The 16515-nt window shown below is 45.1% G+C and overlaps 1 protein-coding gene across 1 annotated transcript in view; it reads left to right on the plus strand.

Annotated features, from left to right (window-relative positions):
* Positions 1-3474: 3474 nt before the first annotated feature.
* Positions 3475-16515, plus strand: part of WRNIP1 (WRN helicase interacting protein 1) — a 46687-nt gene continuing 33646 nt past the window's right edge. Inside the window, exon 1 of the mRNA XM_053397034.1 lies at positions 3475-4233. Within this exon, the coding sequence (XP_053253009.1) occupies positions 3592-4233 (642 nt within the window). The 5' untranslated portion in view covers positions 3475-3591. The remainder of the gene's footprint in view (positions 4234-16515) is intronic.

The following is a 16515-nucleotide window of genomic DNA, read 5'->3' on the forward strand; positions in this document are numbered from 1 at the left end:
TGCAAGGAGATGCAAGGGACTTGGGTGTGGGCGGAGGGCAGAGACATCAAAACAAGGGGTGGAAATCTGTTACATATGTTAAATGTTAAAGTTGGGCAATGGCCAATATAAAAAGGTAAAGGGACCCCTGACCATTAGGTCCAGTTGTGGCCGACTCTGGGGTTGTGGCACTCATCTCGCTTTATTGGCTGAGGGGTCCGTATAGTTAAAGCTATGGTTTTCCCAGAGCTGGACCATAAAGAAGGCTGATCACTGAAGAATTGATGCTTTTGAATTATGGTGCTGGAGGAGACTCTTGAGAGTCCCGTGGACTGCAAGAAGATCAAACTTATCCATTCTGAAGGAAATCAGCCCTGAGTGCTCACTGGAAGGACAGATACTGAAGCTGAGGCTCCAATACTTTGGCCACCTCATGAGAAGAGAAGACTCCCTGGAAAAGACCCTGATGTTGGGAAAGATGGAAGGCACAAGGAGAAGGGGAGACAGAGGATGAGATGGTTGGACAGTGTTCTCGAAGCTACAAACATGAGTCTGACCAAACTGCAGGAGGCAGTGGAAGACAGGAGTGCCTGGCGTGCTCTGGTCCATGGGGTCACGAAGAGTCGGACACGACTAAATGACTAAACAACAACAACCATACTCTTCAACATTTCTCTGACAAAAATAGGGACATCCTATGGGAAAGCGGGACATTCTGGGATCAAATTGGAAACTGCGACAGCTTCTGTAAATCCAGGACTGTCCCTAGAAAAAAGGGAGATTTGGAGGGTCTGCAGTCGGGGTGCAAATTAGCGATAGCACTGGCTAAAGTTTGTAACTGCATGGTTTGGAAAGCCAATCTGCCAAGTGGTCAGTGTTCAAGCTTATCAGGATGCTTTTCAGGCTGTGTGCATAAAAGTACTGTTTCCAATTTCTCTAAGTGGTGAGAAGCTTCAGGAGTGCAGCGCTTACCTGGGTTCATAGCTGTCAACTTTTCCCTTTTCTTGCGAGGAATCCTATTCGGAATAAGGGAATTTCCCTTTAAAAAGGGGGAAGTTGACAGCTATGCTTGGGTTCTCTGTGTTTTCCCTTCTTGCCCACACATCTGTCCTGTCGCCCCAACCTCAATTTAAGCAATATGAAAGTTCTGACCCAAATGCGGCTGTATGTAGAAGGGAAATATATACGAAATACAGTTTGAAACCTAGCAGTCAATACCACGATCCAAACACAATACATGTACTTGGAAGTAACCATGCAGGGCTTTTTCTTTTCTTAATGAAACCTATTTTTAACTAATTAAAGCCACAGGTGAAATTTGCCATCACTGCTCCTGCATGATTCCCTTTAATATAGCAAAAAGTGGACGGGAGAAGGAGGACGATATTTTGTGGAGTGCTCAACGTGGAGGAGACTTCCACCTAGAGGAAAGTTGTGCAATTGCTCCTTGTATGAGATTAATTTCAGATACCCTTCACAATTAGCCAAGTGCAAAGATCTTTTAAAATTACTTCCTTTGCCCTTTGAAACAACAGAGCATGTACAAAATAAACCTCCTATCAGCAACCTTAAAAATTGTAATCTTAGATTGCACAATCTTTTTGCACCAAATTTACGCACAAGGATTTGTCCGGTTACTCGCAGCAATAAAACATGGGGGTACTGCCTAGATGTTTAAAACCTTACATTTGACTTCCAAAAAACATTCACAAACCGGAACACTTACTTCCAGGTTTGCGGCGTTTGGGAGCCAATTTGTTTGTCAACTAAGCAGTTCGGGAACCAAGGTACCAGTGTACAGCTTTCTAACACAAACACAAGGCCACATGGTCTGAAACATTCCTGCTGGTTTCAAAACAGACATAATCACATATGGTCATAATCATGTGGTCTTACACTGTAAGACACCTTGAAACCTCATAGCACCTTTTATTTCAATCCTTTGAAAACTTTCACACAGGCAATACGGAAACCATAAGCTCTCAGTCCTGTCGCCTCCCTCAACTAATCCAACTGCTTTCAACTGTATTCATTTACTGAAATTGTTTATACACCACTTTCAAACCATCACAGCCTTACCCCAATCCTACACCCATGTGCAACATGACATCTTCTAACCTAGGAATCATCAAGTGGACCAACTTTTTGACTATCCTTAGTCAAATCAGCCTTTGAATCGAGACTGGCCATGAGGCAAGATGAGGCGACAGCCTCAGGCAGCAGGAGCCACACTGGCAGAAGATGTTCCTGGCATACATCTTCACTCACTCCCTTCTTCCCTGATGGTGAGGGAGGCATCATTTTGTGGTTCGCCTCAGGCACCAAAATGTATTGGCCAGGACCTGCTTGGAATAATTTTATATTTCCAAGAGAATATGTTTACGAACATGCTTCTCTGTTCAACAACCATCTGATGCCACAGAAAGCAGACCAATAGTTTATAACATTTTATACGCACACAAGTGTTTACTTCATTCTGTGTGTGAATGGATGATTCTCTCTCTCTGTGTGTGTGTGTGTGTGTGGGTACATTTGTAATCTTCACATACCTCTTCTTCACTTTTGACTGTCTCCAATTTTTGGAAGAACGCCACGGTGTCCTCCCGGCTGTTGTAATACCGCGTGTTCATTTCATCCATCCGGTTGATCTTATAGAATTTCGAATGGTAAGCTACTACGTGTTTCTCCATCATGGTTCCGTAAAGTACCGAATAAGAGTGGCTCCCGATATCTCCTGTCTGTTGTCTGCAGTAAAAGGAAACAAACAAAATGTGTTTACATGGCGGCAAACTTAGCATCCAGCAAAGCCATGTATTCAGAACAACATAGCAGCCAGACCTGCATGTGGCTATTGAGCAAATCTTCAATCGATTGCCACAAAACAGTGTTTCAAAAGCATGCACAACTGCACTTTAATTTATAGTCTTTGACTATAGAGATTCCTTAGGACCTGATCCCTAATAATCACGAGGATAATGCTTAGTGTACAAAAGCTTTCACAACCGCGTAATCCCTGAACATGAGGGCTCCCCAAATTTCGGGGGTGGTGTTAGTGTGCAGTTCTATCTTCTTGGAAGCAGGTATCCATGGGACAGGACTAAAAACCTACCCACTGAGTGCCCCTGTACTGAGGCGAGTAATGTGTAAAAGGTATGTCTAATTTGTACAAAAGGCTGTGCACATTATGCACAACAAATGTTAGCGATTATGGCATTTTCCGTCCGCCTCTCAAGCTCGGATCCAACTTCACTCGAGCCCGGCAGGACCCATAGCTGTCAACTTTTCCCTTTTCTTGCGAGGAATCCTATTCGGAATAAGGGAATTCCCCTTTAAAAAAGGGAAAAGTTGACAGCTATGGCAGGACCTTTACGCTCCTCCCGCTTAAAGAACTACGATTCCCGACAGCCCGCTGGGTTTGTCGCGAAAGGAGGTGTTGACTTTTCTCCTCTTCCTGCCCGGGCATGTTTCTATAGCTCAACTTCTGGTTTCGTTTTGGATCTCTGTCTCCTTGGAGAGGATCCCTAAAGCGGGTGCCCTCAAGAGGAAAGGGGGAGAAGCCAAGGAGCCAGCCTTAATTCCGTGGGATTCCCCTCTCTTTCCTTGGCCCTGGAAATGGAAGGAGCGGGCGCGGAGGAAGAGCTTTTCGTGAGCTGCCCCGTTTGCCTGCGGGAGCTCCCCGCCAGCTGCATCAACTCACATCTGGACAGATGTTTGCAGCAGCAAAGCGAAGCGGGAGGCAGCGAAGTCCCAGAAGATGCGGAGCGAAGCGGCATCGACGGCAGCAGCAGCGGCGGCGGCCCAAAGGACGCGGGGATGGGCGCGTCTTGCCGGAAGAAAATGCGCCTCTCCAACTCCCCGGAGAGGAGCAGCGGGGAAGAGCCCGCAGGGATAGCTAGACCCGATTCAGCCCCGCTGTTCTCCCTTTTCCACAAGGCCAGGAGCTCCGGGACACCTCGGGGCGCCTCTGCTGCTGCTGCCGCCCCGTCTCCATCTCCATCCCGGGCGCAAACGGGAGAGAAACAGCCGGACGGGGAGGATCATCGGGGCTCAGGTGCGCGTGGCTCCGAGCTGGGCTGGGAAAGCCTGGCCCGAAAGCTGGAAGGGAAGCCCCTGGCGGACAAGCTGCGACCCAGCCTACTGGAAGACTACGTGGGGCAGGATCAGGCGCTGGGCGAACGGACGCTCCTGCGCTCCCTGCTGGAAGTGCACGAAATCCCCTCGTTCATCCTCTGGGGGCCGCCGGGTTGTGGCAAGGTGAGTAGTTGCAAGGGATCCCCAGGGGTCGTCTAGTCATCTCCTTCAGCCCCCTGCAGTGCAGGAATCCAGCCCTTCCTGGGTGGGGATCGAACCACCAGCTTATCTATTTATTTAATTTATATACCGCCCTATTCCCCCGGGGGTCTCTGGGCGGTTCACAGAATAAAATCAAGATATAAAACCACAAAATACATAATAAAAATAAACAACAACAAACCAGTAGCCTCCCTCCAACAACAAAAAAACCCACACATTTTAAAAGGGCATAGGATGTAAATCAGATCAACCAACGGCTTGGTTAAAAAAGAACATTTTGCCTGCCTAAAGGTGTACAATGAAGGCACCAGGCGACCTTCCCTGGGGAAAGCATTCCACAGATGGAAGCCATGCTCCGGACCTCTCAAGGAGGAGGCACATGAAGGAAGGCCTCAGAAGATGATCTCAGGGTCTGGGTAGATTCATATAGAAAGAGGTGGTCCTGAGCCGTCCAAGGCTTTATAGGTTTTACAGCCAGATGTGTTGTGCAGCGGGGGGACTCCTTCTTACTTTCTATCCCCCTCCTCTCTGACACACTCCACAGGGCACAGTCCAGTGTTCGAAATTAGCCAGGCGCCAGGTGCGTTTTTGCGACTGGCGTGGGTCCAATTGCGACCCCAGGGAGATCTCTGGTTGCCAGGATGGCGACTGACATCTCCATCTGGCTTGCCCCTCCAGTTTCCTTAAGTAGTAGAGCTTTTTTTTTTTTTTTTTGCATTTATAGCCCACCTTTTCCTCCAAGGAGTACGTGGTTCACACACACACACTCCCAACCTGCATATTAATACAGTGGTACCTCAGGTTAAGTACTTAATTTGTTCCGGAGGTCCGTACTTAACCTGAAACTGTTCTTAACCTGAAGCACCACTTTAGCTAATGGGGCCTCCTGCTGCTGCTGTGTCGCCGGAGCCCGATTTCTGTTCTCATCCTGAAGCAAAGTTCTTAACCCGAGGTACTATTTCTGGGTTAGCGGAGTCTGTAACCTGAAGCGTATGTAACCTGAAGCATATGTAAACCGAGGTATCACTGTAATAAATCTCATCGCAAAAAAAAAGGACCCGTGGCATACTGAGGGAGCGATAACATTGAGAGTAGCTCATCTCTGTTTCACATTTTTGTGGTCTTTTCAAGGGCAGAACTGAGGACTATCCCTTTAAAAAAAAAAGGGAAATCTAGGATTCAGCACTGCTGTGACTGGGCCTCACTGCCTTCCATCCCTGAAACAAAAGGAAGCACATACCATTCCCCTTCTGCAGCACATACCATTCCCCCTTCTTGTGTAACTGGTGAACCTAAAACCAAAGAGATACAGCGTGTACTCATGAGTTTAAAAGTAGCATCTCTTCACTGAGAAAGTCTGCCATCTCTTTGCCATATTTGCCAAGTCCTAAAGTTGCATCCAATTTTCCCACCCTGCTTCAGTAGTTTGGGTAATTCTGAGAAGCACCCTGGAAATATTGAAATAAAATAAATGTTTGAATTATTCTTTCTCTGTCTTCTTTGAACTGAAACAGTTCCCCCTCTTTTTTCTTTTTGGAAAAAAGGTTAATAACTAAAGTTTGTAGGGCAGCAACTAGACTTGTGAGCAAATGGGCAAAGGTAGACAGAGATGTGTATGCACACTGCAGACAAAGAAAAACAGAATGGGATACCAAAAGCTAAAAAAAAAAACATTTTTCTGATAGGTTGCACTCTGAGTTGCTTGATACCTTCCCCTGCCCTGGGTTCCCGCAATATTCTTCTCCAGCTCCTCAGCTTTGCTTTCCGTTTAAAAGCCCATCAAAACTTGATCAAGACGGGCCCTTTTCCACAGAAACCTTGTGAGATCGTGGGTTAAATGATGAGTGTGATTTAATACGTCATAATGCTACTGGTTTTTTTTGGCATGTTGTTACCTCTTCCTCCCCCCTCCCCCCACCTCTGCTCTGTGGGGGTGCGGTGGGCAGCAACTTACATAAATGTAGGTTAGAAATTTGGTTTCCTTTTCTCCACCCTATACTCACTTGTACCTGTTCCTTTGATTCCCTCCCCTGACTCTGCCTGAATTCATCTGTTATTTCAATGGTACCAAGCACAGGAAAAGCTTTCATAGTTTGCTCTCAACGATAACAGACAGGGTTGCCATATATACCGGAAAATTCCAGTAATGTCGGGGGGGGGGCTAAATTGGCACCCTGGGAAAATTTTAATTTAATAGTAAATGTCTGGGATTTCGTCCGTTCTCTGTTCAGCGGCCGCTTCCTTGTTGCCTCCTAGACGGTGATTTTGGAAGCCCTCTCGCCACCCCGCTGTCCGCTGTTGTCGATCACAAATTTGGACGATTGTCAAAAAAGAAAAGAAAAAAGCTCAGCAACTTTTTGGAGCAACTATGTCTGGATTTGTACTTCTTGAAATATGGCAACCCTATAACGGAACAAATCAGGAATAAAGCATTTAAGTGAGGAAAAGTTATATACAGTGGTACCTCGGTTTACGAACTTAATCCGTTCCGGAAGTCCGTTCTTAAACCAAAGCGTTCTCAGACCAAGGCATGCTTTCCCATAGCAACGGGGGACTCAGTTTACAAATGGAACACACTCAACAGGAAGCGGAACATGTTCTGCTTCCAAGGCAAAGTTCACAAACCAAAACACCTACTTCTGGGTTTGCAGCGTTCTTAATCCAAGTTGTTCATAAACTAAGCTGTTCTTAAACCAAGGTACCACTGTACACCTTGATGCTACAGCACATGGGACATGTGTCTTCCAAGATTCTCCAAGTTGCTCCAGGAAGAGACTAAAAAGCTCAGGCTAAGTGTCAGCCGTGCAGGTCGAAAGGGAACAATACGCTTGAAGTGACCATCAAATCTGTGGCTATTGGAAGTGGTGATAAATTATCCCCGAACCTTTAATACTAGCATCCTGCGTATAAGGTAAAGGGACCCCTGACCATTAGGTCCAGTCGTGACCGACTCTGGGGTTGTGGCGCTCATCTCGCTTTATTGGCCGGGGGAGCCGGTGTACAGCTTCCAGGTCATGTGGCAAGCATGACTAAGCCGCTTCTGGCGAACCAGAGCAATGCACGGAAATGCCGTTTACCTTCCTGCCGGAGCGGTACCTATTTATCTACTTGCACTTTGACGTGCTTTCAAACTGCTAGGTTGGCAGGAGCAGGGACCGAGCAACGGGAGCTCACCCCGTCGCGGTGATTCGAACCGCCAGCCTTCTGATCGGCAAGTCCTAGGCTCTGTAGTTTAACCCACAGCGCCACCCGCGTCCCTAGGCATCCTGAGTATGCCCACAGACAAATAGCATGAACCAGGAGCATCAATCTGTTCTATCGGGCTACAAATTAACTTTTAAAAAGTTTTCCCTGTTTCGTCTCGGCTGGTCCAGCTGCTTAAACACAAGCTTGCAACCTGAGTAAGCTGTGCTATGATTTATGACCCTCTAATGTGCAAGATTCAGATTTTTGCGTGTCTGCCATGAAGCACCCAATTTTAGTCTAGGGATACAGCAGGGAAACATCCACGGCTGTAACCCAAGCACAGAATAGCTTTGCTGTTGCAAATGAACCTCAGAACTGGCCAAACCGAAGGTTTGGTATAGCCTTGTTTTTGTACTTTTTTTTGTTTATGTTTTAACACCCGTGCAAAAGGGTTATGTAAGGGAATGTCTGACATGTTATTACTTAATAAATTGACTCTGAAGGCTGCAAACCAGCTGTTCTCGGTCTTCCATGTGCAATCTTATACTATGTTAATGGAGTTAATAGACGATGGGAATGTGTTAACTTCAAAGCAACATGCTGTCTTGGCAATCTGTATTAAGTTTCACAGGGCTTATTTTTGTCTTTTAGCTTTTACTTCAGACTTCATCGTGACAGGGCAAAAGTATTTGTAGTTTAGGCCAGGGGTACAAATGCGGTATTTTAGTTTGGAACATCTTGAAGTGTTCACTTCTCTGACAGCTTGATTGATTTCTGAATCGTTTCTTCTCCATGCTGTTTATCAGCCTCTTTTTCTTCCTTCCCAGGTTGTGGCTTTGTACCATAGACACACGAGTCTTAATGGCATTCCTTGTATTAAATTGAATTGGTTTCCACTACAATTGCTGGTGCGAGGCATACAGGGCTGTCAGTATAAACAAAGTGAGGCTCCTGTCTCCATCCACTATGATCATCTTTGCCTTTTGCAATACAGTGGTACCTCGGTTTAAGAACAGCCCTGTTCATAGCTGTCAACTTTTCCCTTTTCTTGCGAGGAATCCTATTCAGAATAAGGGAATTTCCCTTTAAAAAAGGGAAACGTTGACAGCTATGGCCCTGTTTATGAACTATTCGGTATAAGAACTCTGCAAAACCAGAAGTAGTGTTCCGGTTAGTGAACTTTACCTCAGTCTGTGAACGGAAGCCGAACAGTGGAAGGGCACCGGCGGCGGGAGGCCTCATTAGCAAAAGGGCGCCTGGGTTTAAGAATGGCTTTGGTTTAAGAATGGACCTCCGGAACAAATTAAGTTCATAAATTGAGGTACCACTGTATAACAGTGGAAAGTCAGCCTATTTACATCTTCTTATCTGTGCGACCATAAAGGAGATACTTTGCTTCTTTACAGACACAGCTTGCCAGTGTATATTAACTGACTATAGTCACTGACGATTTTCACAGATTGTGGGAAAATTCACAGTAAGGATGAATTCTAGAATACCAAAACAGTATAATTGGTTATGATCCACCTTGTCTTGATAGCATGGGTGGGGAAAAGGTGCTTATTTCTTAGCAACTCTTACAAAGGTTACGTAAGATGGCCACGTTACAATTCAGAGAGGAAAGTCTGAAAACAACGCTAATCAAATGATTCCCTGTGTACCATTTCCAGGAATATTGTTGTTTAAAAATTAGGACTGAATAACACCCTAAAGGCATGCCTGAATTAAAATGCATGGACATGTGATTTCCTGTCACACTTCGGTGGCAGGTCAGAGTTCAAACCCACTCCAAACATAAAGTATTTTGGGGACATTCTTATTCTCTTTTTTGTGATATATCTTTATTGTTATAAAATAGATACTTTTATGCCAGGAAAGCAAACAAACCAACAAACAGACATACAATCAAATAAACAAACTATAAATTGACAAACAGACAATAGCAATATATGAAACAACACAATTCTTATAACTAACATCATTTGTAGTCCCAATGATGTGAATGACTGTAAAACTTATAAAACAAGAAATTAAAAATGACTTCCAATTAGTCTCGCTGTACTTAATACTCTGTTGATTATCTTATACCACACAGTTACATATTTCATATATAGTTTCTGTTAACTTCCCTACAAACTTATATTTATACAATGCAAGATTCAGTCTAATTCTGCCAAGAAGTTTCCTTTTATACCGGGGACATTCTTATTCTTATTCTTAGTTTAGTTATTCTCACTTTTTCCCTGACAAGGACTCAAGGTTGCTTACAGATAAAAACAAGAACAGCTAAAAACATAGGGGGGGGGGAGGAACCAATTAAACATTGATAGAGTTAAATCTATCTGTAATCTATTAAAAACATACAGATAACCGCAACAAAAACAGCACGGCACCAGCCCTTTCAGTAAAATCAGTCAGTTCCCAAAAGCCTGTTGGAGCAAATAGATATTTACCTGCCAGGCAGCCAGTCTAATTTCTCTAGGAAGGGAGTTCGAAAGTCTTGGAATAGTCACTGAGAAGGGACAATAAGCTTTCAGCGGCCAAAAGAAACCAATGGTTTTTGTGAACCTATGGCCACTTGAAGGGTGTTTGTTTCAACAAGTGAGAAGCATTTTGTCACTGAGGAACAAATGCCATCTCTCTTTGGAGAATGGGGGTTCAAGTTTTGTATTAATCCTCGGTTGTATGACGAGTGCTGAGAGTGGTACATGACCCTTGAATAGGACAATGCAAATGAAAAGCATAAAAGCCAGCCATCAGGAGTAGCAATTGCAAACCTCTATGCCAACCCTTTCTTGGGAGAAAAGCAATGACAAACCTAGACAGCATCTTAAAAAGCAGAGACATCACCTTTCCAACAAAGGCACGTATAGTTAAAGCTATGGTTTTCCCAGTAGTGATGTATGGAAGTGAGAGCTGGACCATAAAAAAGGCTGATCGCCGAAGAATTGATGCTTTTGAATTATGGTGCTGGAGGAGACTCTTGAGAGTCCCATGGACTGCAAGAAGATCAAACCTCTCCATTCTGAAGGAAATCAGCCCTGAGTGCTCACTGGAAGGACAGATCCTAAAGCTGAGGCTCCAATACTTTGCCCACCTCATGAGAAGACTCCCTGGAAAGGACCCTGATGTTGGGAAAGATGGAGGGCACAAGGAGAAGGGGACGGCAGAGGACGAGATGGTTGGACAGTGTTCTCGAAGCTACCAGCATGAGTTTGACCAAACTGTGGGAGGCAGTGGAAGACAGGAGTGCCTGGCGTGCTCTGGTCCATGGGGTCACGAAGAGTCGGACACAACTAAATGACTAAACAATAACATGCTAACCCTCCTTTCCCTTACAGAGAGGTGTGATCTGTAGTTGCCAGTCCCAGAAGATAAAGATAGATGTGGCCAAGCATCATTTTTGTCAAAAGGGCTTGGCAGCAAGGCCATTTGGGGAAATGTCTCTTGTCTAAGTCCCTGTTCATCCATACCAGTTGCTTAAGGGGTTTCACATGTGGCTGAGATTCGTTGTCGCAACAAGACTTTTTTTGGGTGGAAGTAGATTTAGACTTGAGCGGCTTGGTCCCTGCATTAACAAGACTAGGACGGATGTTGTGTGAAATTGTCAATTAATTATGAAACTCCACCCTGCACCTGTTATCTCTACCTTGTTTATTGAGGCAAGAAGACTTGAGGGTAATCGAATCTGACTGACCTGACAGGGATTGGTTACCGTTTAATGGATTACTCTAGCAAAGCTATCTCGGCTGTTTGTTAGGAAGCGGGAATTTCCCTGGTAAAATCTCTGCCAAATCAGGGATTTCTTTTTGCACCCTTCAGGGCTAATTTCCACAGTTTCCAAATTTCCAAACGGTGGGCCCATCACTGCATGCAGTGTGCAGTAGATGATGAGGCCAAACACAAAGATGCCCTGAATTTCTGTAGGTAGCTCCCTTTTGCTGTGTACAGTGGTACCTCGGGTTAAGTACTTAATTCGTTCTGGAGGTCTGTTCTTAACCTGAAACTGTTCTTAACTTGAAGCACCACTTTAGCTAATGGGGCCTCCTGCTGCTGCCGCACCGCCAGAGCACGATTTCTGTTCTCATCCTGAAGCAAAGTTCTTAACCCGAGGTACTATTTCTGGGTTAGCGGAGTCTGTAACCTGAAGCGTATGTAACCAGAGGGACCACTGTATGTTAAATCTCATTTTGCATACTTGACCTGTATACACCATTTTCAGTTGAGAGTATGAGTTCTACATCAAAAAAACCCCAACTACATCTGCTCCCCCTAAAAAAAACAAAAACCCCACAATTTACTGTGATAACGTGGGTCAGTGTGGTATAGTGTGGTTTAGGGTGTTAGATTAGGACCCAGATTCAAATCACATTCAGACACAAAGCTCGCTGTGTGACCTTGGCTAAGTCACAATCTCTCAGCCTAGCCTGTCTCACGGGATTATTGTGAGGATAAAATGGAGGGTCAGGGGAAAGAATTACGTTTAGCAAGCCTTGAGCTCCTTGGGGAAATGGTGGGGTAGGAACATGGTAAATATCCGATGCTCCTTGAGAAGTTAGGAAATGGAAGTACAGTGGTACCTCTGGTTACGTACTTAATTTGTTCTGGAGGTCCGTTCTTAACCTGAAACTGTTCTTAACCTGAAGCACCACTTTAGCTAATGGGGCCTCCCGCTGCTGCTGCACTGCCAGAGCATGATTTCTGTTCTCATCCTGAAGCAAAGTTCTTAACCTGAGGTATTATTTCTGGGTTAGCGGAGTCTGTAACCTGAAGCGTATGTAACCCGAGATACCACTGTATATATTGTCACAACAGCTCTCCTAATTTTCTTCATTGCCACTGACCTTGATGAGGACCTCCTCCCTACAGATTTATAATTTATTAAATTTGTATACTGCCCTATATCCACAAGTCTCAGGGCAGTCCACATGATAAAACCACAACATATAAACATTAAATACACAATAAAAATAAGAACAGCCCAAAACCGCCCCCCCTCCCCAACACATTTTAAAAGTGCATTGGATGTCAGTCAACCAAAGGCCTGGTTAAAGAGAAACGTTTTTCCTGGCACCTAAAGATGTATAATGAAGGTGCCAGCCGAACCTCCCTGGGGAGAGCGTTCCACAAACGGAGCTGGGAAGAAATGGAAAGTTTCACGTGTAATGCCCGGCGCTCTTAATTCGACTTGGTGGTCCTTGGGTTTGTGGTCCCCACCCTGCAGAACTGCCTTTCACAGCTGGTCTCCTGGGAATGTTGGCAATGGGGCTGTGAAATAAATGCAGCATGGTTTCCTTGGCTGTTCAGACCCCTGCCTTCTTCCCAGCTGGCAGCAGACTTCTGTAATAAATGTAGTTCCCCCATCCTAAGCCCTGAGGGTCTTTGCCAGGGAGAGCTAACAGCATGAAGCAGCTGTTGGCCACACCACCATTGCAATTGCATAGGGAGGGGGATATGGATTCCATGAATACCCAATGGAGGGTCATTGATTGCCTTCTGGGTGGGCGGTCAAGTTACCAGCAATAAATGTTGAGGACCAGGTGATACACACGTTTAAATAGGGAAGGGCAATTGTGATGCTGATCTTGGTAAGTCTTTTGGGACCCGCTATCTAGTGCACAGTGCAATCTCGTGTTTTAGGACTAATTAATATTGGATATATATTATATGAAAATAAAGGATTAAATTTCTGCTCTGGGCCTTCCAGAGAACCCTCTAATTCCAAAGAGTACAAGAGAGGTGTGGGAGACTTACTACTGTGTTTTGTGTTTTCAAATAAACCATACGCCATCATTATGTTTTGTTTCAGGAGATTGTTTTAGCAAGCATCATGGCATCAGGGTACAATCAGATTTAGGTCAATTCATGTGCAGATTTTAAATCACACATTGATTACTCAGAAGTAAGCTTTTGTTTGCTTTCTCCTTGCACAGTCTCAAACCTTTACAGGAAAGGTGGTTAATAATTTTTAAAGAAAATTAAGCAACGTATAACGTAGTTGCAAACATTACAGAAGTTCAGATTTAATGCATAACGCCTCTCTGACTTGGATTATTTTGACTTTTATCTCTTGAAAGGAAAGAGTAGGAGAAAATGGATCCCACAGAAAAATTAGTGCATAGCTGTGTGTAAGTTTGACGAAAAGGGAAAAAGAAGAAACAGCCTTCTTTATTTTCTAGGAGGGACCGTGTTAGAAGTGAGAATGTTAGCTGTTGTATATCATACTGTAAAAAAAAAAAATCCTTTCCATTTACGTTCTATTTATGTATTCTGTTTTTTGTTTTTTTATAGAATCCAATATTCTTATGTCTTAACACCTGTTGCTTGTAATTAAGGCTGCAACTGTATACACAGATATCTTAAGAGTATGCTCTAATGAATGCAGTGCAATATGCATATGAGCAAATATGCACTAAGATCATCTACAGCTTGGGGATAGATTATTTTGCCCTGCAATAAATAAAAAAGGAACTGAACTTTTTCAGATAGCCTTCAAAACATATGCTTTCCTGAATCAGCAACAGCTTAGTAATCTCCAGTTTCTGAAAATGGAAGAGGATAGCCTAGAAAAGTCTAAAAGTGGTTGGACCAACATCAGCTCCAGCTATTATGACCAGGATTCTGCAGGGAATTGTAGTGTAACCTAAAGGTAAAAAAGGTAAAGGGCCCCTGGGCGGTTAAGTCCAGTCAAAGATGACTATGGGGTTGCAACGCTCATCTTGCTTTCAGGCCAAGGGAGCCAGCATTTGTCCACAGACAGTTTTTTCGGGTCATGTGGCCAGCATGACTAAACCACTTCTGGTGCAATGGAACACCGTGACGAAAACCAGAGCGCACGGAAACACCATTTACCTCCCTGCCACAGTGGTACCTCTTTATCTACTTGCACTGGCGTGCTTTCGAACTGCTAGGTTGACAGGAACTGGGGCGGAGGAACGGGAGCTCACTCCGTCGCCGGATTCGAACCCCCGACCTTCTGATCAGCAAGCCCAAGAGGCTCAGTGGTTTAGACCACAGCGCCACCCGCGTCCCAGTGTAACCTATCAACACCCAGAGGATGACAGGCTCCCCATACATACTTGGACTGAGCTTGTACTGGTTTATATCCAACGACAATCTTTCTACCTTCGGCTGCCTAAAAGGTTAAGGAGACTGTGAAACAGGAGAGAGGGTGAGAGAGAGGTTGGGGGTGTATGTGCTGCCATTGATGGAACAAACAGAAGTGCCCTGTTCTCACTGTTAGTCCCCAGGACATAAAGCTCTGGCTATGAAGCGCTCTCCAGTAGAGGATCAGATTCAGAGCACCTGCTGAAGTAGTTCTGATCTTCGGGATATCTTTTCGGGCAGCATTTAGGCTTGTCACCGCCTGCCCTCACCAGCTGCAGCGGATCTTTTGGCCCAGAGCAGCTATTGGAGAAGAAAGTGGGGGCAGAGGGGGCTGCTGCCTAGTTGTTGCTGTTTTTTAACCTGAAGCATATGTAACCTGAAGCGTATGTAACCCGAGGTACCACTGTATAGTCTTTCTATCCTTCGACTTTCTGTGGATACTGAATCCTGACAGCGGTATCTGATTGCGGCAGGATGGGGAGGAGGAACTAAGCTGAGCTGAAACTCTGAAATCGAGAAAGCCTGCTGCCTCCTACTCGCATTCCTAAAGACTCTCTTTCTGCTTCCCTGAAAACATCTAAAGCGTTTGCTATCCAGACGGTTGGTTCGCCACACCTGTCCCTCTGCAAATCCTTCCTGCTCTGTTCAGGAATGTCCCCCCATAGTCTTACTCGGGCTTATCTTGCTGTGGTTCCTTGAATAGACGAGGAAATGTTTGGCCGATGGACAGAGAACGTGAGTTTGCGGGTGCTTCCACTCTAGGTTCTTTTTCTCCACAGTGACCATCTTTTTCTCACTTCCAGGATATCCAGATAATATTTGTCCTGAATAGTTGCATCCCTAGGTTTCCCCAGTTTGTTTTCCTCATTTCCCACCCCGGTTTGGTTTACTGAGATCATCTTATATCAGGCATCCCAACCTTTGGCCCTCCAGATGTTTTGGACTACAATTCCCATCTTCCCTGACCACTGGTCCTGTTAGCTAGGGATCATGGGAGTTGTAGGCCAAAGCATCTGGAGGGCCGCAGGTTGGGAATGCCTGTCTTATATTATGTGAGCCTAAGGCCAGGTACACACCATACCTTTGAAGCATATTTCCACCCATCAAAGATTCTGGGCACCCACAGCATTACAGTTCCCATCAGCTCTTAACAAACCATAGTGCCCAAAATTCCTTTGGGGGTGGGGGTGGGAACATGCATTGAATGCTCTTTAAAGATATAGAGTATATAGTCTTCCTTAGTATAGGGCAGTTTCCTCTATTCCAGTCGTGTATTCTTTCTTCTCTTGTTATGAGTTGGGTTTCCCTCCTTTATTTCCCTTTTCCTTCTCCTGGGGTGTTTATAAAAGATAGCTTAGGTAAACTGAGCTATTTCTGCTCTGCTGGGGTTTCCAAGGTGAATTTTGAGAGAAATGCACCGAAACATCCAAATTTGTACCTAAAAATATTTTCATAGAAACGTGATGCCGAAGGCATGCCTGACTGTGACACACACCCTTCCCACACATCAAACTCCATGTATGCTGCCCCTCCGGGGGTCACTAAAGCTGCCCCTGCCTAATGTGTGTCTTGCCTTAGACCACAGAAATGGTGGCTGTTGTCAAGGCAGGTCACAAAACCATACTGGTAGCTGTGTTTGCTTTTGGCAGGTCACAAATTGAGAAGGCCTGCTGTCAGGAGTACCAAAGAGTGTTCATAAATAATTGCCGAGTCCTGCCAGAAGGGCAAAGAGAGAAAGGCGAAATAGCCACCTTTTAAGATAAATCACCACCTTTTAAGATCAAATCAAGGGATGTGGGTGGCGCTGTGGAGGGATGTGGGTGGCGCTGTGGGTTAAACCACAGAGCCTAGGACTTGCCGATCGGAAGGTCGGCGGTTCGAATCCCCGCAGCAGGGTGAGCTCCTGTTGCTCGGTCCCTGCTCCTGCCAACCTAGCAGTTCGAAAGCACG

Source organism: Podarcis raffonei, chromosome 7, assembly GCF_027172205.1.
Source record: "Podarcis raffonei isolate rPodRaf1 chromosome 7, rPodRaf1.pri, whole genome shotgun sequence".
NCBI lineage: Eukaryota > Metazoa > Chordata > Lepidosauria > Squamata > Lacertidae > Podarcis > Podarcis raffonei.